The sequence below is a fragment of the Acomys minous genome, assembly GCF_964271855.1.
Source record: "Acomys minous genome assembly, chromosome: 1".
NCBI classification, from domain to species: Eukaryota; Metazoa; Chordata; class Mammalia; order Rodentia; family Muridae; genus Acomys; species Acomys minous.
This window is the reverse complement of record NC_140483.1, coordinates 173108758-173134320: the sequence shown is the minus strand read 5'-3', so window position 1 is coordinate 173134320 and position 25563 is coordinate 173108758. Positions and strand designations below refer to the sequence as shown.

Sequence of the window (25563 nt, the reverse complement as noted above, 5' to 3'; positions counted from 1 at the left end):
TTCTTTCCAGGACATCTTTGAAGATGCCTTGGAGACCATCACTAGGTAAGTAATAATATAATTTAAAAAAAAAAAGTGAAGCCAGGTGGTGGTTGCTCACGCCCCTTTATTTCCGACACTTGGGAGGCAGAGGCACAGAGATCTTGGGAGTTTGAGACCAGCCTGGTCTACAGAACAAGTTCCAGGACAGCCAAGGGCTACACAGAGAAACCCTGTCTTGAAACATAGAAGCAAAGAACAAAAAAGTGTATCGTAGTGAGAAATTGGTGGTCCTTGTGTATAAAATGTCAGTATTTCCTTCTCAGTTTTTTGAGAGTAGTGGCCGCTGTCTGGAAGAAGTCACCAACAAAAGAGATTAGGATGTGATTCCATGTAAGGATCTACTTAACATTCCCAACTCTATGTTACTTCTTGCATTGCTAAGTAAAAGAATGCTTTCTAGCAGATTTTTGTTTATAGCTAATGTTCTAAACATTTGTCCTTATTGTTTACACAATTAGATTTATTATAGAGTGTTGCTTTTGGCTAATATGTAATTTTAACTACATGTTTAAGCCTGGGTTGTTTTTGTAATGTGTTTTAAAATGATTAAATAATACTAGATCAAGTAGAATACTGTAGTTAGCTACCTCTCTATTGTTAGACATTTAAGCTGTTACTAGTTTTAAAACTTACTATTATTTTTTAGCCAGGTAGTGGTGGTACACACTTTTAATCCCAGCACTTGGGAGGCAGAGGCAGGTAGATCTCTGAGTTTAAGGCCAGCCTGATCTACAGAGTGAGTTCCAGGATGAACAGAGCTACACAGAGACACTTCTCAAGTCCTGGAACTTTCAAAAGCGTGTCCTCCGTTTATGTGGGTACCAGTCCTGTGGGAGTGACGTAGGATTCAGGGTTACCACCCCAGAGTATGATCTGAAGAATCGTCACCTTCTGTCCTAGTTAGGGTGACTACTGTCATAAAACAACATGACCAAAGCAACTTGGAGAAGAAAGGATTTATTTCAGCTTATACTTCCAGGTAAGAGTCCATCACTTCAGGGAAGTCAAGACAGGAACTCAAACAGGTCAGGAACCTTGAGGCAGGAGCTGCCACCGAGGCCGTGGGAGGGTACTGCTTACTGGGTCAGTCCCCATGGCTAGCTTAGCCTAGGACCAACAGTCCAGGGATGGCCCCACCTATAGTGGCCTGGGCCTTCTCCCATCAATTACTAATTAAGAAAATGCTCTACAGGCCGACCTACAGCCCAATATTATGGAGGCATATTCTCAGTTCTTCCTTTTAAATAACGATAGCCTGTGCTAAGCCAATAAGATTAGCTATTATACACCTCTTAAATGATACTGTTTTAGTGCTTAAAGCATTTTAGTTCTCTCTTTTTTTTAAATTATAAGACATTTGTATAACTTCTTTGAATCTGTTTACTTTTGCTGTTATTGTTTAAAGACAGGGCCTCTAACGCTTTATCTCCCTGTCTCAGCCTCTAGACTAGTGTGAGGATTGCAGGTAAGTGCGCCTAGCCTGGTCTTCACTTGTGTTCTTATTTATAAGAACTTTAAATTATATACATCCTAATCCTTCATTTGCTATAGTGTACTCAATACTTTTATGTTAGAATTTTTATTTTGTCCACCATTTTTAATGTTTTTATTGTTGATTGGCTATGAGACTAAAAATCAAACAAACCAACCACTTCAGTCATAGTGAGGATCGTGAAAAGTGCACAGAGAGCTCCCATGCACCCTGTGCTGACTTCCTCATTATTCATTTATCAACTAGCACGTTACATTTGCCACACTGCGTCAACATGGGCTGTGCTAGAATTCGGATCTGGCACGTCCCCTACATGGCTCATGTTGTGGGCTCTGTCCTCAGCCTGCTGCTCTTGCAAAGGACTGGGAAATTTTAAGACATGGGGCATGCTAATGGAGGAAATTATGGTTCCCCTCACTTCCCCTTCCCTTTTTGCCTCCTGGCTGCCACAAGTGAATGGCTGTCCTTTGTCTTGTACCTCTACCAAGATGTATTGCCTTGCCACAGACCCCGAAGCAATGAGGCCAACCAGCTGTGAAGTAAGCCTCCAAAGTGTGAGCCCAAACAAACCTTTCCTTATTATTATTAACTTATTTTTAGGTGCTTTTTTGTTTGTTTGTTTGTTGTTGTTGTTGTTGTTTGTTTTTCTTTTTTTGAGACAGGGTTTCTCTGTGTAGCCTTGGCTGTCCTGGACTCACTTTGTAGACCAGGCTGGTCTTGAACTCACAGTGATCTACCTGCCTCTGTCTCCTGAGTGCTGGGATTATAGGTGTGCACCACTGCACCTGGCTAACCTTTCCTTATTTTAAGTTGACAGATTTCCACCATTTGTTACAGTAACAGAAAGCCAATACTGATCATTTTTAGTTACTATCGTCTGTTCATTGTTCTTATTTCTTAGATTTTACTTAGTGTCCCCTTTTCTCTTGTCATGCCAACCATCATATTATGGTACATTTAGTCAGCATTTCTCCTTAGGCTTATTACTATTATGATGATGATGATGATGATGATGATGATGATGATGATGATGATGATGATGGTTTTTTTGAGAAGACCTCACTCTGTAGTCTTGGCTTGCCTGATGAAAAGTAGAGGCATATGGAGTGTATCCTTTAAAGAAATGTAAATTGTTTATGAGTTTTGTGACTTGTGTACATTAGGAGTCAAGCTCTTAGGGAGATATGGTCAGCTCAGTCCATCTCATGTATTGAGACTACCACATGTATTACACACAGCTCTCTACTCACTCTCATGTAGGAATCTGTTTCTTGGTTGAGCCATTTGATGCTGGCATGTGTTCCTTTGTGTACTCATGACAGGCTATTCTTTCCCAGTGATTGTACATACTGTTTATAGTGGTACATGAAATAGTTCGTTCACAAATCACTTTGACACGGCATGGGAAGAGCACATAAAATGCTTTGGTCTAGGAATGTGCGACACAAAGTGTGCTGAGGCTATGTAAAGCCTTGAGCTATCTCCTCATAGTCAGTAGACAGGTGTGGTGGTACAAACTTGTAATTTCAGTACCTAAGTGGATTAAGTTCAAGATCATCCTCGGACACAAAGGAAGCTTGAGGCTAGCCTAGGCTGTGTGAGAACCTGACTTGGAGAAAAGTCTTTGGGGCTAGAGAGATGGTTGTGGATAAAGACCAAAAAATTGACCAGGTGTGGTGGCGCACATCTTTAATCTCAGCACTCAGGGAGGCAGAGGCAGGTGGATTGCTGTGAGTTTAAGGCCAGCCTGGTCTACAAAGCAAGTCCAGGACAGCCAAGGCTACACAGAGAAACCCTGTCTCGAAAAAAGAAGAAAGCAAAACAACAAAAAACAACTCCTCAAAAATTGGTTAATCCACTTTTTCTTTTCATGGTAGTTACAAGGAGTCTGGAGGACATATTATATTTATGTTCAAAGACTGTTAGAACAGTCTTTGGGTTAATGTGTTCTCAGCAGTGGCTTCTCAGGCCATAGAACCTATTAAAAGTTTGAATTAGCAGTGTGGTGGTAGTGATGCCTTTAATCCCAACTCTTGGGAGGCAGAGGCAGGCAGAGCTCTGTGAGTTTCAAGACATCTAGAGCTTCACAGAGAAACCCTGTCTTGGGGGAAAAATTTTGAGTTAATCTCAAAGTAGGAGTTTTTAGGTGTTTAATGGGCCCTGGAGGACATGTGAACAGGTGATGGATGTGTGGATGTGCAAGAGTTCTGAGGACTTCCCATACTGGAGGAGGTGAAATAGGCAGTTAGAAGCTTACAGTGGAAATAAAACTATTTTGTGGACATCTTTCCTTTCACACACCTGTTCATTTTATAATAAAATGTTAAAAATTTTGGTTTTTCAAGACAGGGTTTCTCTGTGTAACAGTCCTGGCTGTCCTGAGCTCCCTTTGTAGACCAGACTGGCCTCGAACGCACAGAGATCGGCCTACTTCTGCCTCCAAAGTGCTGGATACACTTGTTCTTTTCAACCATAAGTTGTAGATTAGTATGGAATAACATAGAGCCCCATCCCATCCCATCCCATCCCACCCCACCCCACCCCACCCCACCCCACCCCATCCCATCCCACCCCACCCCACCCCACCCCACCCCACCCCACCCCACCCCATCCCATCCCATCCCACCCCACCCCACCCCATCCCATCCCACCCCACCCCACCCCACCCCATCCCACCCCACCCCACCCCATCCCACCCATTCCCATCCCATCCCATCCCATCCCATCCCACCCCACCCCACCCCATCCCACCCATTCCCATCCCATCCCACCCCATCCCATCCCATCCCACCCCATCCCATCCCATCCCACCCCACCCCACCCCACCCCATCCCACCCTATCCCACCCCACCCCACCCCACCCCACCCCACCCCACCCCACCCCATCCCATCCCATCCCACCCCACCCCACCCCATCCCATCCCACCCCACCCCACCCCACCCCATCCCACCCATTCCCATCCCATCCCATCCCATCCCATCCCACCCCACCCCACCCCATCCCACCCATTCCCATCCCATCCCACCCCATCCCATCCCATCCCACCCCATCCCACCCTATCCCACCCCATCCCACCCCATCCCATCCCATCCCACCCCACCCCACCCCACCCCACCCCACCCCACCCCATCCCATCCCACCCCATCCCATCCCACCCCACCCCACCCCACCCCATCCCATCCCACCCCATCCCATCCCACCCCACCCCACCCCACCCCACCCATCCCACCCCACCCCACCCCACCCCACCCCACCCATCCCACCCCATCCCATCCCATCCCACCCCCCACCCCACCCATCCCACCCCACCCCACCCCACCCCACCCCACCCATCCCACCCCATCCCATCCCATCCCACCCCCCCACCCCACCCACCCCACCCCACCCCACCCCATCCCATCCCATCCCTCCCCACCCCACCCCACCCCATCCCATCCCATCCCACCCCACCCCATCCCATCCCACCCCACCCCACCCCACCCCATCCCACCCCACCCCACCCCATCCCACCCATTCCCATCCCATCCCATCCCATCCCATCCCACCCCACCCCACCCCATCCCACCCATTCCCATCCCATCCCACCCCATCCCATCCCATCCCACCCCACCCCACCCCACCCCATCCCACCCTATCCCACCCCATCCCACCCCACCCCATCCCATCCCACCCCACCCCACCCCACCCCATCCCATCCCACCCCATCCCATCCCACCCCACCCCACCCCACCCCACCCCACCCCACCCCACCCATCCCACCCCACCCCACCCCACCCCACCCCACCCCACCCCACCCCACCCCATCCCACCCCACCCCATCCCATTTAGTTTGAACGGTTTAAGGCCGTAATGGTAAATGTTGGCAAATAATTGTTAGAAAATAGTTATCTTTTTCATATTGGCTTGGTTCATCAGACACTCTTTCAGTGATGACCATGTCACTGCAGAGGAGAGCAGTGACCGGAAGTAAAGGCAGCACATGCTGCCAGGGCTTCACGGTGTCTTGAGTTACCTTGTGGTTCCAAGCGAGGAGCAAAAGCCTGTCTCTTTGTCTTTATTTACATGGTAGAGGAGGCAAACCCATCAAATGCACTTTCTTTCGTAAGAGCGCTAGAGTGGAGTCCTTCTGAGCTAATTGCCCTCCAGAAGCCCTGCCTCCTACCCTGGCACCTGGGGATTAGACTCTGCATAGGAATTTTGGAAGTCCACACATATTCAGGCTAAAGCATGCATTCTTGAGGAAGTGTACTCAAAGAATACTGTAAGGATTTGTGCTATATTAAAAAAAAAATCCAGTCAAGAGATGGTTAAATGGTTAAAAGAGTAAACTGCTTTTCCAGAGGGCCTGGGTTTGCTTCCCAGCATCGACACAGCACTCGTAACCATCAGTGACTCCAGTGCCAGGTGCTCTAACAGCCCCTCTGGCTCCTGAGGGTGCCAGCCACACCCATGGAGCACAGACACACGGAGGCCATGTAAGATGGCAATCCTGCCAGCACGGGGCACTTACCAAGAACGACTAACGTGGTCTTTAAAAATGTATACTTTTCACAAAATGATGGTTTTTGGCTGGCTATGTTTGTCTGCCCTCATAGATAATTCCGTAGTGTCGAGTGCTAAGGTATCATTTGTGCCATTTCCCAGCCATTGGCTGACTTGGTTTTTATTTGAGCTTTATGTAAATGGCCTATTAATTCTTAAGTGTTAAGATGAGCTCATTGCCTTTCAACTTCTCCTGTCTTCTCGCTGTCTTTCCCCGGCTCTTCATTCCCTTTCTACCTTCGATAAAATAGTCACTTAAAATGACTACTAAAACATCTAAAAGCAGATGCTTTGAAAATTAGCCACCATCTCTCTAGCTCATCCTATGTCTGCCTTCTTCTCTCACTATGCCTATAGAACAACACATGTAGAACTCCTTAACGACTTAGAGATACTTGGCTAAGCATCATCTTATGTGTGTAGTTTAATATTATTTATCATACACATTTCATAACCAGTAAGGAATTAGAAGGACTCACAGTCGATGGAGGCTGAAGAGGCGTTAGGGGACTTATATGACTTTCATTGTTGTGCAAAGTAATTTCCATGCTATTTATTTTATTTTTGTTGTCCAGAATGGAAGTGTTTAAGGCAGCAAGGGGGTCTTCTTTTACCTGTAATCAGAATGTTCTGACTACGTGCACCTGCAGCTCTGATAGGCGCTCTTCAGGGTTGTGCCCTACAGACATTTCAGGTAGAAGATTTTCGTTTCTGTCTGCTTTGGCAGCCTTACCTTTGCTTTTGTGTAATTAACTGTTTCGCACATCAGCTCTCCCACTGACTTAAGGGGTTGTTTGGCATTTAAGAATTGTGGTCCAATCTAAAAGAAGTAAGTCCAGAAGAATGTATGATTTGGGTCATTTCTGGAAGGGAGTTAATTCCTTTCTTAGGTGTTTGAAGCAACATCTATGCTTTAAATGAGCCCTGTTGAGGTGGTATTTTTTACAGATAGATCTCCTCCTCCTCCTCCTCCTCCTCCTCCTCCTCCTTCTCCTCCTCTTCTTCTTCTTCTTCTTCTTCTTCTTCTTCTTCATATTCTTCATCTTCTCCTCTACCTCTACCATCTCCTCCTTCTCCTTCTTTTTTTTTTTTTTTTGTGTAGCCTTGACTGTCCTGGACTCACTTTGTAGACCAGGCTGGCCTCAAACTCACAGAGATCCTCCTGCTTCTGCCTCCTGAGTGCTGGGATTACAGAGGCGTGCCACCGTGCCTGGCTTGATCCTAAATTTATAACTTAGAACTAAAACAGTATATGATGCTCTCGCATAATTCCATGTAAGAACTATTTTGTAATATATGCCTTTAACCTATAAAATAATTGATTTGAAAGTATTTTGTTAACTTAGATATAAAAAAGTTTCACAAATGAATGCTAATCAATGTGTCATATATACTGAGAAAGCACCTCTGTTTTTATTGACTCATTATACCACTGGAGATGTGAGACATTTTGATTATTTTAGTGTAGCTTCATAATGGTTCTAAAATGAAAAAAAAAGTTTTCATAAATAGAAAAAATGTTCTTCTAAACTTAACAAACAAGAGAACTTAATTTTGCATGTTCCCCCGTTTCTGAGATTGACCCCATCAGGCCATGGGTAAGAAAATGCTTACTTTGTGAGATGGCACATTGTCTCCTCTTCCTCCTTCTGCTCCTCTTCCTCCTGCTCTTCCTCCTATACCACCTAGTCTTCTCCCACTACTAATTTTATGAATTTGTGTCGCCTTGACTGTCCTGGACTTGGTTTGTAGACCAGGCTGGCCTCGAACTCACAGCGATCCACCTGCCTCTGCCTCCCGAGTGCTGGGATTAAAGGCGTGCGCCACCACCGCCAGGCTAATTTTATGAATTTATAAGACACTAGGCTTAGCAGACATCAGTGGAGCTCATCCTCTACTTCATAGGGCGTTTATAGTTTGGGGAACAAAGCTGGCTGTATATGGATACAGGTTCTAGGAAGTTCCGTCTCCCTTGGTTGTTTTTGGTTGTGGTGGTAAAATTCACACTACAGCAACTTAGAGAAGAGTCTGTTTTGGCTCACACTTCCACAGGGGAAGTGCATGTGCTGTAAAAGGTGCGCCAACTGGAGCAGGAAGCTGCCTGATCACATCTCCAAACACATGCAGAAAGCAAAGAGAGTGAACCAGAAGTGGGGACAGGCTGTAAACTCTCAAGGCCCACCCCAGTGACCCACTTCCTCCAGCATGGCTCCTAATCTTTCCATACAGTGCCACCACTTGGGGACCAGGTGTTTAGTACTGAGCCTGTGGGGGACAATCTCCCTCAAACCCTCCTTGACATCCTCCTTCAACCAAGCCTCAGTGTCAGCACTCCTGGGGTGAATGTGCAAACACATGTGGGTTGGGTGGCTTATAATACTAAAGAGCGTATTGGGAAGTCTGTAGTAACATTTTTTTTCTCCCTGAGACAGTCTTATGTAGCCTAGATTGGCCTGGAACTCACCGTGTAGCTGAGACTACCCTTAAAAATCTTAATTCTCTTGCCTCCATTTCCCGCATTCTGGGGTTGCAGCCGTGTGACACCACATCCAGCTACACTTTTATAATCAGAAAAAATGGAGAGTGGGGTCTGACTTTCACACGTACTGTGGTGCCTCATATTTGACCATGTCCCCTGGATGGGGAAGCCTGGTGGCACTCAGAGGAAGGATAGCAGGCTACCAAGAAGAGACTTGATACCCTATGAGCATATACAGGGGGAGGAGGTCTCCCTCAGTCACAGTCATAGGGGAGGGGAATAAGGGGAAAATGGGAGGGAGGGAGGAATGGGAGGATACAAGGGAGGGGATGACTATTGAGATGTAATACGAATAAATTAATAAAATAAAATTTAAAAAATATAATCAGAAAAAATAATGGGTCCCCTAAGTTCTACTGGGAGCAGGAGGCCTCGTTAGAGGGAAGCAAAGCCACGGAAGGCCTGGCTTCCTGAGAGCCTTCGCTCCTCAGACTGAGACATCGCAGCCCAGCTTCTGAAGCTTGCTTATTTAGGGTCTCTGGACTGGAGTTCTTAAACACGATGTTTTTGGTACTGTCTTAGCCAAATCTGCCTCAAGAGCTGGGCTTAGTAACACATGGGAAGAGGAAGCAGAAGGATTGGGAGTTCCAGGCTAGCCTGGGCTACAGAGTAGGGCTCCATCTCAACAATCAGAACAGAAGAGACATCAGCAACAACCGAACCACAACTCTAAACTCAAGCCCACTTGAAATAATATTTATTAAATGCCAATTTAAAATTGACCTTTTCAGCAAACATGATATGACTGTCATGATATATATTTGTCACTAAAATAACCCGCTACACTGAAAACGCTAGAGAAACCGATTTTCCCTTAGTCCATGTCCCTCATGTGTGTTTTAAGAAAGTCCGTGGATAGAAAATGTAACTCACTCCTAGAAATAACAACCTGTTCTTACAGTTTTCTTAAAACAAGAAAGTAATTCATGTTATTCCTTCATAGATGGAGAAATGCCTAGGTTAGGTAAAGCTCACTGGAGGGGTCTGTGGTTTTTATAAACCCAGTCCCTCTGTACCTGTCTTGCCTGTTCCTGTAGGATAACTAAACAGTGATGGATTAGGACTAGGCTGCAGCAGGGATTGGGGAAAAAAAAAATCTCCCAGCATCCCTTCCTGCGGAAGCAGCCTCCACAGCAGCGAGTGTAGCTGCCACTGAAGCTGACAGGTCTAAATTCACCCTGCAGTGCTTTGGGAGGCTGTCGGGGTCTGGCAATTAAAAGTCTCTTTTGGAGCCCGGGAAATGAAGGAGATGTTGAAGATTTCTGTTGTTTTTTATAGAGGAATGACTCTTAGGGTTGGCTTTTAAAAAGATCTTGCAGAAGAGAGGGAAGGACATCTTCATAGTGGAACCGTGTTCTTTCCTCTGAAGTTACAGTGGCCGTGAGCCCGTGAGTATGTTATATTTATTTAGTGGTTCCAGGGGGATGTGATTGCAAGGTTCTCTAAGTCTGTGAGGATTTGTTAAAGGAAAGCTTTGGAGAAAAAAAAAATCAAAGAGTTCAGTTTCACCAGAGACCTGCAGGTTTTGTTAAATGACATTGTCCTCTTAGCGGCTTCCTGTCTGCTTGCTGAGGCTTCCCACGCCCCCTCCCCCTTTTGAATCTTCTGAGGGCGAGTGCCGTAATTGCAGAAAGCAGCACGCCCCTGTCTGTGCGCCCGCCCGCCCGCATGCCCGGCCCGCGCTGCAGAGGCTGTGGTCTTCCTGGGTGCCACGGCTGGCTGACCCGGTGCTGCAAGGTGTGCCCTGGGGCTCCCCGGAGACTCACAGCGGAACAAAGGCAGCAGGCGGGGGTTCACTTGTGGTGTCTGTGTTTGCCTTCGGTCCTTGGCTGCCTTCTTCCTAGCATTTTGTTTTTTCTTGCTATGGTAATTAAGACCTTAATGATGAGTAAAGTGCTGTTCATTGAGAAGCAGCCGCATCAGTTATCCTAGACCTCCTCCTGGGTGGTGCTGGCCTCAGCCAGTCTCTGTGGCAGCTGGTAGTGAGTGTAAAGCGAACTCTGCTTCATGACCTTTCTAGGTTGTGCATTGGAGTCACTGCTGAGCTGTGTGTGTGTGACGCAGATCCTGAACTCAGGACATCTGTCCTGAGTCATCGCGTCCCACTTTCCCTTCTCACTTCACCAGAGGCTGCGCTGCTTCTCTGCTGGACTGGCGAATGCACCTGAGCGTTTGGTTAGCACAGAGGTTGATTTTGGATTCTTCCTTTGACCCTCACGTGTTCTTGATTGGCCTTTTTGAACTGATTTCATATCAGTTGGCCACCGGTTGGATCCTCCCTGTATCGTAAAACCACATTAAAGTGATTGCTAGAAGTGATACAGTCAGAGGTCGGTGGTCAGAATACTTTTAAACTCCAACTGGTAGCATCGTCTTTGCACATGGAACATGCTTGACTGAGGCTGACGTGTGTGTAGACTTTCGGGTGCTGGTATTTGGTTGATTTCCTGCAGAGTAAAAATAAATGAGAGATTTTTCTAAAACAGAAAAAAAATCCCTGCCACCTAGAGATCAAACATCTGCTGTTTTTATTTTTAAACATTTTGTCATACCTAAGTACAGTGACTTGAATTTAAGTAGGAAGGCTTGCTAAATTTAGGACACCCTGCTTTTAAGCTTACAAAAGAACATTCATTCATTCATTCATTCAGAAATATTCACATTTGTTGCAAAGCTTTACGTATTTGGAACTCCTGGAACAGATATTTTTAGCAGGTAAAGGAGGCAGTTAAAAACTAATTACCAAGTTATTTCATTAGAGTGGTGGTGAGCTCTTCAGCTACATAACTGCAGGCTACTTTATGAGCAGCCTTATATGGGACACGTAAATGCTTGAAACTAGTGCTGCCCCAGATCTCCAGTCATGGAGCCTTTGGTGCGTAGCTGGAGGGGGATGTTAGAAATATTTTTATTAGTTCAACATGCAATAGGCACTGTTTTCTTTCTTGTTTGTTTTTGTTTTTGTTTTTTGAGACAGGGTTTCTCTGTATAGCCTTGGCTGTCCTGGACTCACTCTGTAGACCAGGCTGGGCTGGCCTCCAACTCACAGAGATCCGCCTGCCTCTGCCTCCTGAGTGCTGGGATTAAAGGCGTGCACCAGCACGTCAGCTGTAATAGGCACTGTTAAGTAGCTTTACATTAGAAAGAACTGGTTTCTGCTTTGGTTAGTCCACTGGGGAAGGGAGGGAAATTGGTTGTTATGTCCATTCTGTGCCACCGTTTCCTGTCTTAGGGAAGATGATAGAACTAGATCCTTCTTCAAATGTTTTCAGGGCGAGGCCTCCGCCATCACCTCCTCCTCCTCCTCGTCTCCTTTCTTAAAAGTATAGCAACTGTTCTGTCACTGTACATCACAAACGAGGAAAATGAGGTACACAAAGTTCAGACCCATTGCTCAGGGTCATTCAGAGCGTGATTACAATGACGTCGGACCCATTGACCCTGGGTCATTCCGAGTGCTGACTGTAACGGCATGGCTTATAAGCTGGCAAACTGGTGCTCCTTGGGGTGATTGCGTTGTGTCTCTTAGCTGGAAGTTGGGTGGAGGAAACGTCCCACAGTTCTTCTGGTAGACACTCTAATGTGTTTCTGGATATCATGCACCATGAAAAATAACAGAAGTTAAAAAAAAAAAAAAGAAAAAGAATAGAAATTTTTGTTTCCTTTGGCTCCAAGCCCAGATCTTATCATTTGCACTTGTGTTCCTCTACCTGACATATGCTTACATCCTCGGCTCCTTTTAGAAAGGTGAAACCTGGGTGCGGACAGGCTGAGCTTCAGTGGCGGGCCACTGCTAGACATAGGAGAGGCTCACTCGAGAAAAGGAATGGGAGCGGGAGGCGAGAGAAGCCAACATTTCTTGTGCTTTACGTTCAGACTGCTGTCTGTCAAGTCCCGAGAGCTGGCACCCTTAGCAGTGCTCCCAGAGACCCCCGCGGGATGTCAGTTCCTGCAGTGTAGTGATGGGGCCGAGGGTTGGCTCCCTTGACCTGCCTGCCAGTTTTTAGATGGTGACGCTGCTTCTTGGTGGGAACTGTAACATAGAACCTGGGAGCCTATGGCCTCTGTTAACACCACACTCCACACGTCAGTCACCTTGGTGGGTCCAGCTGGTCACACACCTCAAACCCTGCAGCTTTGGCTAGGCTGTCTCTCACCCTGCAGGCAGGCAGCTCTTGCTTTACCTGTTAACACTTTGTGTTTCCAGGCTTCCTCCTGGCTTTGCTCTTTTAAAGCTTCTTTGAATCTTGACTGCTGGGTCCATCCTAAGACTTGTCCACACGTGTGTTTACTGCCTCTGCCCTGAAGCCGTCAACATGTTGGACAGGCCAGGCCTGTGGGTGTTCGAGACCCCTCTCCAGACTAATGCTCTACTGGAGACCTAGTGCTCGGCGTGTGGATTTCTGGGAGTGTCATGTGCAGTTTCCTCTTCTTTTGATATTTCATTAGCCCACAGGTCTGGACAGCTCTTAGTGCCAATCACATGGCACGAATGGATTTCTTTACTGATTATTTTAGATTAGTGCACTATTGAACGCTTGTAGAATCATCTCAGGTGGCTGCATTTTAGAAAGAGAAAAGCGTGGGGCTAAGACTTGAATTTCACCTGTGGTTGGGGCTGTGGTCATTATCTTCTTAGACGGAGAGTCAGGCAGCTGTTGAGCCTTTCAATTATCCAGGATGTAACATAACACATTTACCTGCTGCTCACCTCCTTAATAGCTCTGGTCTCCCTTCACCTCTTAAAGCAATAGCATCTGGTTACGGAAGCCATTCCATCTTTGTATCACAAGCTAGGAGAGTGAATGTTGGGGCTTAATTTCTCATGCATTTATATGCCTCTTTCCACGCTAATTCACCCACCAGCATCTCTGCACTAATCCACTCCTGCGTTTACTTTATCACCGCTCACCACAACTGAAATACAAGTCACAGGGCAGAGACACAAGATAGGCTGAGAAAATGGATTTTGGATGGCCGCTGCTTTTTTTTTTCTCTCTCTCTCTCCGGAATTACGGGGTGAATGAAAGGAAAACACATCTTTGCAATTGCTGCTTAAAGATGTCTAGTTATTCTTTGTTGCAGTTGTGAGTTTTTTTTTTTAAAGACTAAACAACTTCTCCCAGACCTTGTCACACTGAAAGCCTGCATTTGCTGTGCACCGTGCAAATATTTGCTTCTGTGCTGGGAGGGACACGGTCATTGGCCAAACACTGCTTTTCGCAGTCTCTGCCCAGGAACTGCTGAGTGGCAGGAACGTCCTGGGCCGTGTAATGGGGAGCTCTTGGTTCTCCTCACCTCAAGTGGCCTAATAGCATCCCCACCGTGTGCAGCCTCTTAACTTTATTTATGTGATGTCTCAGTTTAAAAGGCGACTTTACAAGTGGAGCAAGTGCATCTCCTCGTGGGAGCCTGCCCCCCCCCCCCCAGCAGACTGAACCCGTTCTTCTCTGCTCTCGCTGAGGCCCACCATCAAAATTGCTGACGCACCTGGGGTGGCAATCCAGTTTTGCGTTGTGTCACAGCACACTGTGGCCTCCTCTGTCTTTGAGGTATTCTGGTGAGAAAGGACAAGTCAGAGATGAAGGAAATTTACTACTAGGAGTGATTATTTTTTCTTCAATTTGCCTTTAACTTATAAGAATGAGCCACAGGACCTGGAAGACAAACCAGGAACTGTGTACATCGGCCAGTCTGCCACCCCCTTTTTGATTTTTCAAATAACATAGGAAATTAGATTTGCACTGTGTAAGGACAGAGTAGGGAAGGTCTAGGTTCCTGCTCTTGGGCGTTTGCAGCTTCTTCGGGGGAGGAAAACGACACCCCGTGGGGAATAGTTTCTGTTCCCTAAGTGAGTCAGGTCTGAACGGGTTTATGCTCTATGTGGAAATGAACTTGTACTCTTTTCAGACGGTCTTGCTTTGCTGAAACAGAAAACAGGAGCACGGAGCTGGCAGCTAAGTTGACTTTGAGATCGCATCCCACAGTGCTCTCTTCTGGAAGGAAGGATGGTGGCAAGGGAGGGTGACTGCCAGGTGAAGTGGGAACTGAAACTCCGCAGCTGAATCTACCTCCTTCTCCTTCCAGGGAGAAGCTGAGGCAGTGTAGGGAGCAGCCCTCATGTAGCCACTGCTGTGCAGCCTTCACACAGCCAGGCTGCCTGTGTGGCTGAGGGGGACTGTGGAGGGCGGTGGCTGAGGGGGACTGTGGAGGGCGGTGGCTGAGGGGGACTGTGGAGGCAGTGGCTGGGGGGACTGTGGAGGCGGTGTCTGTGGCAGCTCTAGGTACCTTTGGAGCTTATGAGTGGATGCAGCTTTGATCCTGAGGTTTAGCGCCTTCTCTTGATATTGGTTGGTGGCCCACAAGGATCCTGGATCCTAAAGAGTTTTCCTCAATTTGTTACTGAAGTTTTTTTTTAATGTGCTTTTGTTTTCTCAGGTTTTTTTTTTCCTGTGCTTCTTGCTGCTCTGACGTTAAAAACTTTTATGTCCTTGGGAACCAGCCTTGCCTGTTGGGTTTTGACTGAATTTCCAATAGTTGGTCTAAACACAGTGAGTGTGTTAGGTTGGTGGGTAGACTTGGGTGGCTGGTCTGCTCAGGGGAGGGTAGTGTCGCCCTTCACTTGTCCCCTGGTTTCTTTATCCAGTCAGCATAATGTTAGTTGAAGGTTCCTACTTGCAAAGCCCAGGGCTGGGTGCTGAGACACCACCCTTCTTCTAGATGTTTGTGTCCCAGGAAGAGACAGTTACTTAGGACTTGTTTCATTTTGCTCATCCTAGATGTTCCGTCTCTGTTAACACGACTTAAGTGGTGTGAGCAGCATTTCACCACCATGTTGCTAAGTCACATCTCTCTTTGAAATTATTTTACTATCATGTGTGTGTGTGTGTGTGTGTGTGTGTGAGTGCATGTGTGGGTCAGAGAACCATTTCGGGAGTCTGTACTCTCCTTCCACTGTTCCGTGGGCTCCGGGGATCAAATTCAGGTTGTCATGCAGTGTGTCGAGCACTCTTACCTGCTGAGCCATCTCTATGGATGCCAAATCATTGCTTTTTTATACAGCATTTATCATTTGGATTTTTGTTTTGTGTGTTTTCAGACAGTGTCTCTCTATAGAGTCTGGGCCAGCCTCAAATTCAAACCTTGCTGACATTTATGTAGTCTCAGTATACAAGGTGTTCTGGCCTCCAAATTAAGGTTGATAGTGCACCGTTATTTACTGTCCCTCCAGGGCTACTTCCTTCAGTAAAGAGTAGGTTCAGCTGTGCCCCGCCCACCTCCTCGGGAAGTCTGGTCTTGGGAGGCTGAGGCTGGAAGAAGACTGAGAATTCAAAGGCCTGACTGGGTAATTTAGTGAAACCTGTCTTGGAATTTATAGCCTGAGGATATAGCTCAGTGTATAGTGCGTAGTGCAGCCCAATCCCCAGCATCAGTAAAAGGGGAATAAATCATAATTCATTTTCAGCAAAGGCAGTCAACAGTAAGAAACCACATTGAAGTGGTAAATTAATAAAATTGAGAACAGTTCAAAAGGATAAAAACAAACTGTTTTAGTTTAATTCTTAAAATAGTGATGAAGCACATTATAATGGAGGAAACAGAAAAGATCAAATTAGAAAAAAACAAAACAAAACAAACAAACAAACAAACCCACACCATTTCTGAGTGGTCTGAACTGATGCAGGAGAAACATTCGGCAGAGAAGCACCCTGTCCTCACCTGGAAGAGCTGAAAGCAATACATTATGCTGTGCTTGCCCATTTTTAAGCTCCATTTTGAGCTGTGTGCGTGATAGGCATGGGGTGTTTAGAGTTTATTTCCTTAAATTAATACTTGAATGGTTCTCTAGTGATTTGAGCTCAAACATTCCCTTTCCTGATTATGAAAACAATGCACGATCAGGTCTGCAACTTTGGACAAGATGGATACAGGTACAGGGCTCACAGCCTAGCTAAGTCTCAGCGATAACCTTAAGAATTTTAGTTTGGGTCTAGGAGGTTTGTAGTAAGTCACAGAGGAAGGGTATCTCGGTTATTAACACTTTACTTTCATATCTATTATTTTCTTATTTCAGGATATAACAACTATGTTCTAATCACCCTGTAGCTTTATCGATTTTATTTTCTTGTAAAGAGTCAGGGTGAGAAGGAGAGGGAAAGCTGGAGTGAGGGTTTTCTGATTCTCATGGCAGTGCTGATAGGCCAGGTGGAGAGTAGCGAAGGCTGTATCTTCCCCAGCCATGTATCTTTGCTTCTGGTTTATTTATTTTTCTAATATATTTTATTAATTTATTCATATTACATCTAAATTGTTATCCCATTCCTTGTATCCTCCCATTCTTCCCTCCCTCCCATTTTCCCCCTACTCCCCTCCCCTATGACTGTGACTGAGGGGGACCTCCTTCCCCTGTATATGCTCATAGGGTATCAAGTCTCTTCTTGGTAGCCTGCTATCCTTCCTCTGGGTGACACCAGGCCTCCCCATCCAGGGGACGTGGTCAAATATGGGGCACCAGAGTTAGTGTGAAAGTCAGATCCCACTCTCCACTCAACTGTGGAGAATGTCCTGTCCATTGGCTAGATCTAAGTAGGTTTGCTTCTGATTTAAAAGGGAGGATTTGGTTTCATTTGTATGTATTCTCTGTGTCTGTGGTGTAAGCATGGGTGCAGGTGCTAGCAGAGGCAAGGAGAGAGCGTCGGATCCCTGGGAGCTGGAGTTACAGGCAGTTGTGGAATCTGAGAATGGAGTTAGGTCTCTGAAAAAGCAGCAAGTGTTTTGAACCACTGAGTGGTCTCTCCAGCCTCTTTCTCCTTGTGTGCGTGTGTGTCTGTCTGTCTGTCTCTGTCTCTGTCTCTCTCTCTCTCTGCTTTTTCGAGACAGGGTTTCTCTGTGTAGCCTTGGCTGTCCTGGACTCACTTTGTAGTAAGGCTGGCCTTAAACTCCCAGAGATCAGCTGGCCTCTGCCTCCCAAGTACTGGGATTAAAAGCGTGCACCACCACAGCCTCTCTTTTTGATTAAAAGAAATTATTTGTGTGCCTGTGTGTGCATCGCACCTGCTATGACATCACACCTGCTATGACATCGCACCTGCTATGACATCGCACCTACTATGACATCACACCTGCTATGACACCACACCTGCTATGACACCACACCTGCTATGACATATGGGTCGGTTCGAGGACAACTTTTGGAAGCCAGTTTTCTCCTTTCACTGGCTTGGTTCTGAACATGGAATTCAGGTCATCAGGCCTGGTGGCAGCGCCTTTACCCACTGAGCCCTCTTTGATATTTTGAGATTGAGTCTCATGTGGCCCAGGCTGGCATTGAATCCACTATGTAGCTGAGGCTATCCTAACTCCTGATCTTCAGCCTCTACCTCCCAACCACCAGGATAACAGGCCTGTGTCACCATGCCTGGCTTTGCTCTTCCTTTCTCATCCTCATCATCAGCACCCCGTGTTTCATTGATCACTGGCTGAGTTTAGCTATTGGAAGAACCCACCTGTTAGGCTGACCTTGGCTTGTGAGCAGTTTTAGCTGTCTGTATGGTCAGTAATAAGAAGCAGTGGATGCCCAGGGCAAGGGTGGGCCTGTCAGGGTCCTATGTATCACATCTCCAGAGGGCGTTGTAGTGTATATTGGTGCTTCCTACAACCTATCAGATGGCCTCTCCTGAGGAGAAGCTGAACACTGATGAAAAAGCTCAAAGAATGCTAGATACATTGTATTAATTTTTGAAATGTTATTGTTTTCTTTTTAAAACGGTCTAGCTTTTATTTCATTTTTTCCTAGAAATGTAGCATATTGTTTTGGATTTGGGAGCAAGTTAAATTTAAATTGGTCCTGCTAATTATAATTTAAGAGGAAAGCATAAAAATAATAGATGTGAGCTTTTAAAATAATTCTATGTAGTATTAGAGTGGCTGGGTAGTGGTGATGCAGGCCTTTAATCCCAGCACTTGGGAGGCAGAGGCAGGCAGATCACTGTGAGTTTGAGGCCAGCCTGGTCTACAGAGTGAGTCTAGGACAGCCAAGGATACACAGAGAAACCCTGTCTCGAAAAGCAAAACAAAACCAAAAAAAAAAAAAAAAAAAAAAAAAAAAAAAAAAAAAGAAAAGAAAAGAAAAGAAAAAAAGAGTGATACTGAAATCAATAAGAAGAAGACAGATAACTCAATTAGAAGTATGAAAACTTTCTGGATAGTTCTCAAAGAAGATACATCTCAAAGAAGATGGCCAAGCAGGTGCCTGAAAAGATTCTCCATGTCCTCAGCCACCAGGCAAATGCAAGCCGGAAACACAGGACAGGGGCCTGGCTCAGTAGTGTTTGCTGCATAAGCCTACGGTTTGCGTCCTGAGCACCCCAGTGCTCATTACCAAAACTCCCAACTCACAAGTAGTTACCACAGTTACCAAAATGACAACTATCAGCCAAATTGTGAAGAAACTGAGGCTGTCACCGCCCCCCCCCCCAACACAGGGTCTCTCTGAGTAGCCCTGGCTGTCCTGGAACTCGCTCTGTAGACCAGGCTGGCCTCGAACTCAGCGGTCCACTTCCTCTGCCTCCCAAGTGCTGGGATTAAAAGTGTGCACCATCACCGCCAGACTTGAGCTGTCATACTTTATGGGTTAGGTTATAAAATCATACAATTACTTTGTGTGTCAGTTCTTCAGTGTCACATGTGGAGTTATCATATGATCCAGTTTATTCTATTCACATAAAACTCCTACATGAATATTAATGACAGCAGTCTCCATGATATATAAAAAAAGTCCCATACATTATGAACAAAGGAAATGATAACCAAATTTGGCATGCCTTTGCAATGACACTATTATTGGATATGACGGAGCATTGCTACCTGTTCATACAGCAGGAATGAATCTTGGAAACAAGGAAAGTGAAAAAAAGCCAGTCATCCAAAACAACATGTGTGATAGTTGATATTCACTCAGAAAAGTCAAGGGCAGATGAAAAAGATTAGTGTTTGCTTTGAATTAGAGCTCACGTGGGACATGGAGAATGACAGTGAACAGGCGGGCACCTTTGGGTGACTGGATGTTGTAGGTTAGATTGTGTGATAGTTAGATACCTTTGGTAATTATATCACAAAAATCTGTTAAAACATTTAGAAAAAATTACAGTGTCTAAAACAATGCAAAATAAGGCATATTTTCCTTCCATATTAATACCTGTAGTTAGAACATAATGTGTCCCCTTCTTTAGTCTCTGTCAATCAAATGAGAGTGGTTCCCCCCACTATTTGATTTAAGAAAAAAAAAAAAAAAGAAGCATTCAGGTAAAATTTAAAAGTTGAACTACTTACAGATTTTTAAGTGGAGCAACATAGATTTTAGTGTTGCTCTTTTATAATACACGGACGTCAGCAGAATGCTAATATACTGCTAGCCTTTATTGAAGGAAATAAGCAAAGACTTGAATAAGTCTCTGTATTAGCGTTACATTACTTCAACAAAACACCGAGTTAGCTAATTCATATTGAGAAAAAGGTCACTTAGTTCAAGGTCCTAGATCAGAAGTCCCATTAGTCTTGGCCTGTGGCCATGTAGCAGATGGACAGAATATTATGGTGGGAGTTTGTGTAGGAACATAGTCACATCCTCAACAGGACTAGAGAAAGGGGGTGGGCCCACTAGGCTTGTTTCTTTTGTAACATTGTTCATGAGAAACTCAAAGGTTACAGTAGAACTACCTGACACTCCCAGTGATCAATGCTGTCCCTCAGGACCCTGCCTCCCCAGGGCCCACCATTTCCCAGCTGGGACTAGTTCTTTAATTACAATGGACTTTGGAGAGGGCAGAGCCGACTTGAACATATCAATGTATATAGACATAAAAATGCAATATTATAAAGAACGTTTTGGCAGATTTCTGTAATAATATAATGAAATTTGTATAAAAATACAGCAAGACTTTTTGTATAACTTTATAATAATTATGGCTGTTAAAATCACAGCAATGAGAATGACAATATAATAAAAAGATCCCAAATACCAGTTAACAAAGCAGATGACTTGCTTCTATTTGTCTCCACTTATCAAAAAGCTGAGGTGACGGTAAGTGTGTGACGTGTAGTGGGCAGTGGATACAGGGAATAAAAGTGTGTTCAGAACAAGGCCGAACATGTGGGGACTTGGTATCTGTTAGGGCTTGCAGCATTAGTGCAGCGTTGCCGGGGATAGTAACTGCAGCATCAGCACATGCTGCAGGCTCGTTGGTCAACAGGGAGGTCATCAAGGTGGTTAGATGCTCCCCAAAGCACTTGGGAAATGGAAGACAAAATGTTGAGTTAAGATTTATTAAATACCAAATACTTTACTAGTTTATCACTGGGTAGGTGATAAAACCATAGCGTTTTCAGAAATTTGTATACTTATTGGGATAAAATAGCTGCAAGCTAATGTAAAATTTTTGTTTTGTTTTCTTTTGTTATTCTGAGACAGGGTGTCTCTGTGTAGCCCTGGCTGTCCTGTTCTGTAGACCAGGCTTGCCTCCAACTCACAGAGATCTGCCTGCCTCTGCCTCCCAAGTGCTGGGATTAAAGGTGTGCGCCACCAACGCCTGGCTAATGTGAAGTTTTAAAAAAGATGTATTTGTTTTATGTGTATGAATGTCTTGCCGGTGTGTACATGTATATACCATGTGTGTGAGCCTGGTGTTCAACCGAGATCAAACGAGGGTGTTTGGTTCTCTGGGGACTGGAGCCATGAGCCGCTGTGAGCCATCATGCGGGTGCTGAGAATCGAACCTGGGTGTTCTCTCAGAGCAGCAGGCTAACCCTGAGCTACCTCTCCAGCCCTAAGGTTCTATTTTCTAGAACATAACCTTAGTATTAAGTGGCTAGCCAGGCAAAGGCTAGCAGTTGTCCAGAGGACGAACATTCCTGTGTGCCTGCCAGTGCTTTAGGATCTTGAGAGGACTTCCGTCTTCTTTTGTCTGGAGGCCGAGTAATTGATTGCCTGTCTTTGCAGGAGTTGGGGGTGGGAGTTAAATGTGGTTCACACTGTACCCAAAACCATATTCCAGATATAATGTATGCATGCTGTGCTATTTTTCTCCTTCATACATTTGAAACATTTTTAGCATAAGAAGGGGGAGAAAAATAGGTTCTTGATGCTTGTTTTGATGAGAGCCTGGGATGGGAAGTGTCATGCTGAAAAGGATGTGATGGAGGTCACACAGGTCCTGAGGGAGGCAGGATTCTGCACTGTCAGCACCCAGGGCCCAATTTCTTTCCTGATTCTCCAGAGGCCCTTCATCCCGAGAAGGCAATACATCCTGATCACTCTGCCAAGTAACTTTTCTATGGAGCAGAAGCAGAAGCCTCAGAGGGAGAGCTGGAGGTTAAGGGCCTTAGGTAGAACGGTGCCTGCCACCATAAGAATGAAATTTTGGCTCCTGTGGAAAAGGATGCTGTGGCTGTTGGTGCCATGTTATGACCAGATCCCCGGAGTAGTCCGCACAGGAGAGGAGACTGGCAGACATGTGAATCTTACTGTCGATACTTGCGACTGAAGGCGGGTTACAGCACACATACATCCTAACCGAGAACAGCAACCGATCCTGAGCAGATCCTGTTGATTAAAAGTGTGGTTTGTGGTATGCTAGGCCTGGTGTGATATTAATGTAAACTTTAAACCATTTCCGGGACATTAGTGTGTATAAAAACATAATGGGTGAGAAGGGTATCATTTAAATGTTTGTCACCAGATTCAGGTCTGGCTGCTCACCTAAGCCAACACCGGAAATAAGAAGCTGATAGGAGGGCAATCATTTTGTTGAAGGGCTGGCATGGGGCACACACCTGCAAACCTGGCACTCACAAGGCGGAGGTGAGGGCTGTGGTCAAGGCCAGTCTGGCTATTGAGAAAACTTTCTTACAAAAAAAAAAAAAAACCAACAAAAAAACAACAAAACCCCCCCAAAAAAAAACCCCAAAGAAACAAGAAGTGGGGCAGGAGTGATGGCTTACTGGTTAAGGACACTGGCCGCCCTTTCAGAGGGCCTGAGTTGGATTCCCATCACCTACCTGGCCGCTCACAGCCATCTGTATGTACCTCTAGACTCAAGGGATAGACACCCATACGCATGCAGGCAAAACACCCATGCACATTAAAACAATAACAAACCCCAGCATCCTAGGAAGATGTGTAGCTCTTGCCTCAGAGCTCCATATTACAAGTATAATAAATATTTTAATAATGTTCTAATAAAGCAGAGCCGTGCTTGGTGTCTCATGTTTCTAATCTCAGCACTTGGGAGGCTGAAGCAAGAAGATTGCTGTAAGTCTAAGGCCGGCTGGCCGCCTGAGCTACGGAGACAGACCCTAATATAAAACCGAAAAATCTGGAAGACTGTACATATAATGGTATGGGTCAAGCACAGTGACACTTGTGATCCCAGCATTTGGTACACCGAGAGAGGAGGCTCGCTGGAAATTTGAGACCACCCTGATCTATATAGTGAGTTCCAGGCCAGTCAGGACTATGTAGCCAGGCCCTGCCTGTTCCTGCTCTCTTCCTTAAGGGGGAGGGGTGGGGTGAAGATAGATGGCTGTGAGCCAGCAGTTATTATGTTTTTAAAATTTTTTTAAAAACAAGGTTTTCTGTGTAGCTCTAGCTGTTGTAGAATCACGCACCAGGCTGACCTTGAACTCACAGAGATCTTTCTGCCTCTGCCTCCTGAGTGCTAGGATTAAAGGCATGCGCCACTAGGCCAGCAGTTCTTAACCTGTCGGTCATGACCCCTGTGGGGGAAGTCGCGTATCAGATATTTATGTTATGATTTATAACTGTAGCAAAATTATAGTTATGAAGTAGCAATGATATGGTTATGGGTCACAGTTCAACTGTGTTAAAGGGTTGCAGCATTTGGAAGGTTGAGAACCACTGCTGTGGGTGACTTTAATATACTTTTTGTATGTTAAAATCTAAGGAAAATCAGTACATCTCCCAGTGGCTTTATTTCCGAAATGTTTAACACAAATAGAGTTGTATTGCTTTTCAGTTGAAATAGAGATGAGCTGTGTGATACGATTAACGGACACGTATTGTGCCCTGTGTTTGTTCAGCTCTTTCTCCCAGAGCGAAGAACTAAAACCCTCACTGTTTTTCAATCAACAGATCTCCGACGGACATGGCAACAGGCAGTTTTCATTTTGTACCATGTGACAGCAAACGGCCATCCAGACAGCTGGGAGCATCTGCTGTGGGAAGGTCAGAAGGGTGTGTGGGGACTGTTGGGGACTCAGTGGAGACTAGCACACTTGTGAGGTGGGGGTGGGCCTAGGCAATCAGAGAGTCCAGTTTACAGGTTAGAGAAGATGACGCATGCCAGGGGACCCAGTGGTGTAGTAAGAGCAAAGCTAGATTCAGCTTGGGGTACACAGCTTCTTGGCCCTCAAAAGCCATCAGCGTTATTTTGTGTATGCGCACGAGTGTGAGAGTGTGTGCTGTAGCACACGTGTGTAGGGCAGAGGACATCCCGCAGGAGTCACTTTTCTCCTTTCACTGTGTGGGTCCCAGGAGTTGAAGTCATGTCCTCAGGCTTGGCAGCGGGCACATTTTAATGGCTTATTTTTAAACTTTAAGACTTTTGCAGCTGGTCGTGGTGGTGCACGCCTTTAATCCCAGCAGAGGCAGGTGGATCTCTGAGTTCGAGGCCAGCCTGGTCTACAAAGCAAGTCCAGGACAGCCAAGGTTACACAGAGAAACCCTGTCTCAAAAAAGAAAGACCTTTGCTTTATTTGTTTTGTTTGTAGCTAGGCAGGCCTGGAATTAGCTATGTAGTTAAAGATGACCTTGAATTCTTGATCCTGCATAAAGTTCTGGAATTACAGCAACCACACATGACCTATATTATATCTTAAAAACTAATGTTGTGTTAGTGTTAATTTTCTTTTTTATATTTTCCACATTCTTGGCTTAAGGATATATTTTAAGAACTATATCCGGAGGCTGGAGAGATGGCTCAGAGGTTAAAAGTGCTGGCTGTTCTTCCAGGGGTCCTGAGTTCAATTCCCAGCATCCACATGGTGGCTCACAGCCATCTATAATGAGATCTAGTGCTCTCTTTTGGCGTGTAGGCACACATGGGGGCAGAATACTGTACAAATAATAAATAAATAAAATCTTTAAAAAAAAAGAACTATATCCATTTTAGAAACCCAGGAGCCACAGAAAGCACAAAGAAAATGAAATGTGATACCAGAACAGTGTATTCTTCTTAGACTTACTAATTAATTGCTTTAATTGGGACCATGTTACATTGTTCTGTAGCCTGCTTTTTAAATTTACATATCATTATATTTTCCATTTTTAATAGGTTTTTTTCCCACAATATCATATTTAATTGCCAATTATTGTCCTTTCCAATCATTATAGAATTAACAGATTTCTGGATGTATAAGTTGGTTTTTTAAAAGTATGTGTATGTGTGTGTGTGTGTGTGTGTGTATGTATGCATGCGTATGTGTGTGTGTGTGTGTATGTGTGTGTGTGTGTATGCATGTGTATGTGTGTGTGTGTGTATGTGTGTGTATGTGTGTGTGTGTGTGGTGAGCGTGGGTGCTGGTGTGCTGTGGTACGTGTGTGGAGGTCAGAGGACAAGCTCAGATGTCAGTTCTTACCCCTCACTCTGAAGCTGCTTACCCCAGGCTAGCTGGCCACCAGCTCTAGGGATTTATGGGTCTCCACTCTATAGCAGCACAGCAGTGCTGGGACATGGGTTACATGGGTTTCATGTGGGTTCTGGAGATGTGAACTCAGCTTTATCCCCGAGCCACTTCCTTAGCCCCGAGTTGCTCTTCTATGTGTTTCCAGACATTTTGTTAAAGAAGTCTTAGTACCCATGAGAAAGTCCTTTATATTCTTACTTATCGGTTTGTGGCGCTTTTACATTTGTATAGTGGGTCTTCATTTTA

At 45.4% G+C, this 25563-nt stretch overlaps 1 protein-coding gene across 7 annotated transcripts in view; it reads left to right on the top strand.

Moving 5' to 3' along the window:
• TTC39B (tetratricopeptide repeat domain 39B) overlaps positions 1 to 25563 on the top strand; it is a 101459-nt gene that overhangs the window by 24674 nt on the left and 51222 nt on the right. Inside the window, exons 2-3 of one of the 7 annotated variants that reach the window (XM_084777714.1) lie at positions 11 to 45; positions 23765 to 23857. In XM_084777714.1, coding sequence (XP_084633840.1) covers positions 11 to 45; positions 23765 to 23857 — 128 coding nt within the window. Of the gene's footprint in view, positions 1 to 10; positions 46 to 9768; positions 10009 to 23083; positions 23105 to 23764; positions 23867 to 25563 lie in introns of those variants that run through there. The other 6 variants (XM_084777713.1, XM_084777718.1, XM_084777715.1 and 3 more) reach the window with 6 other exon arrangements.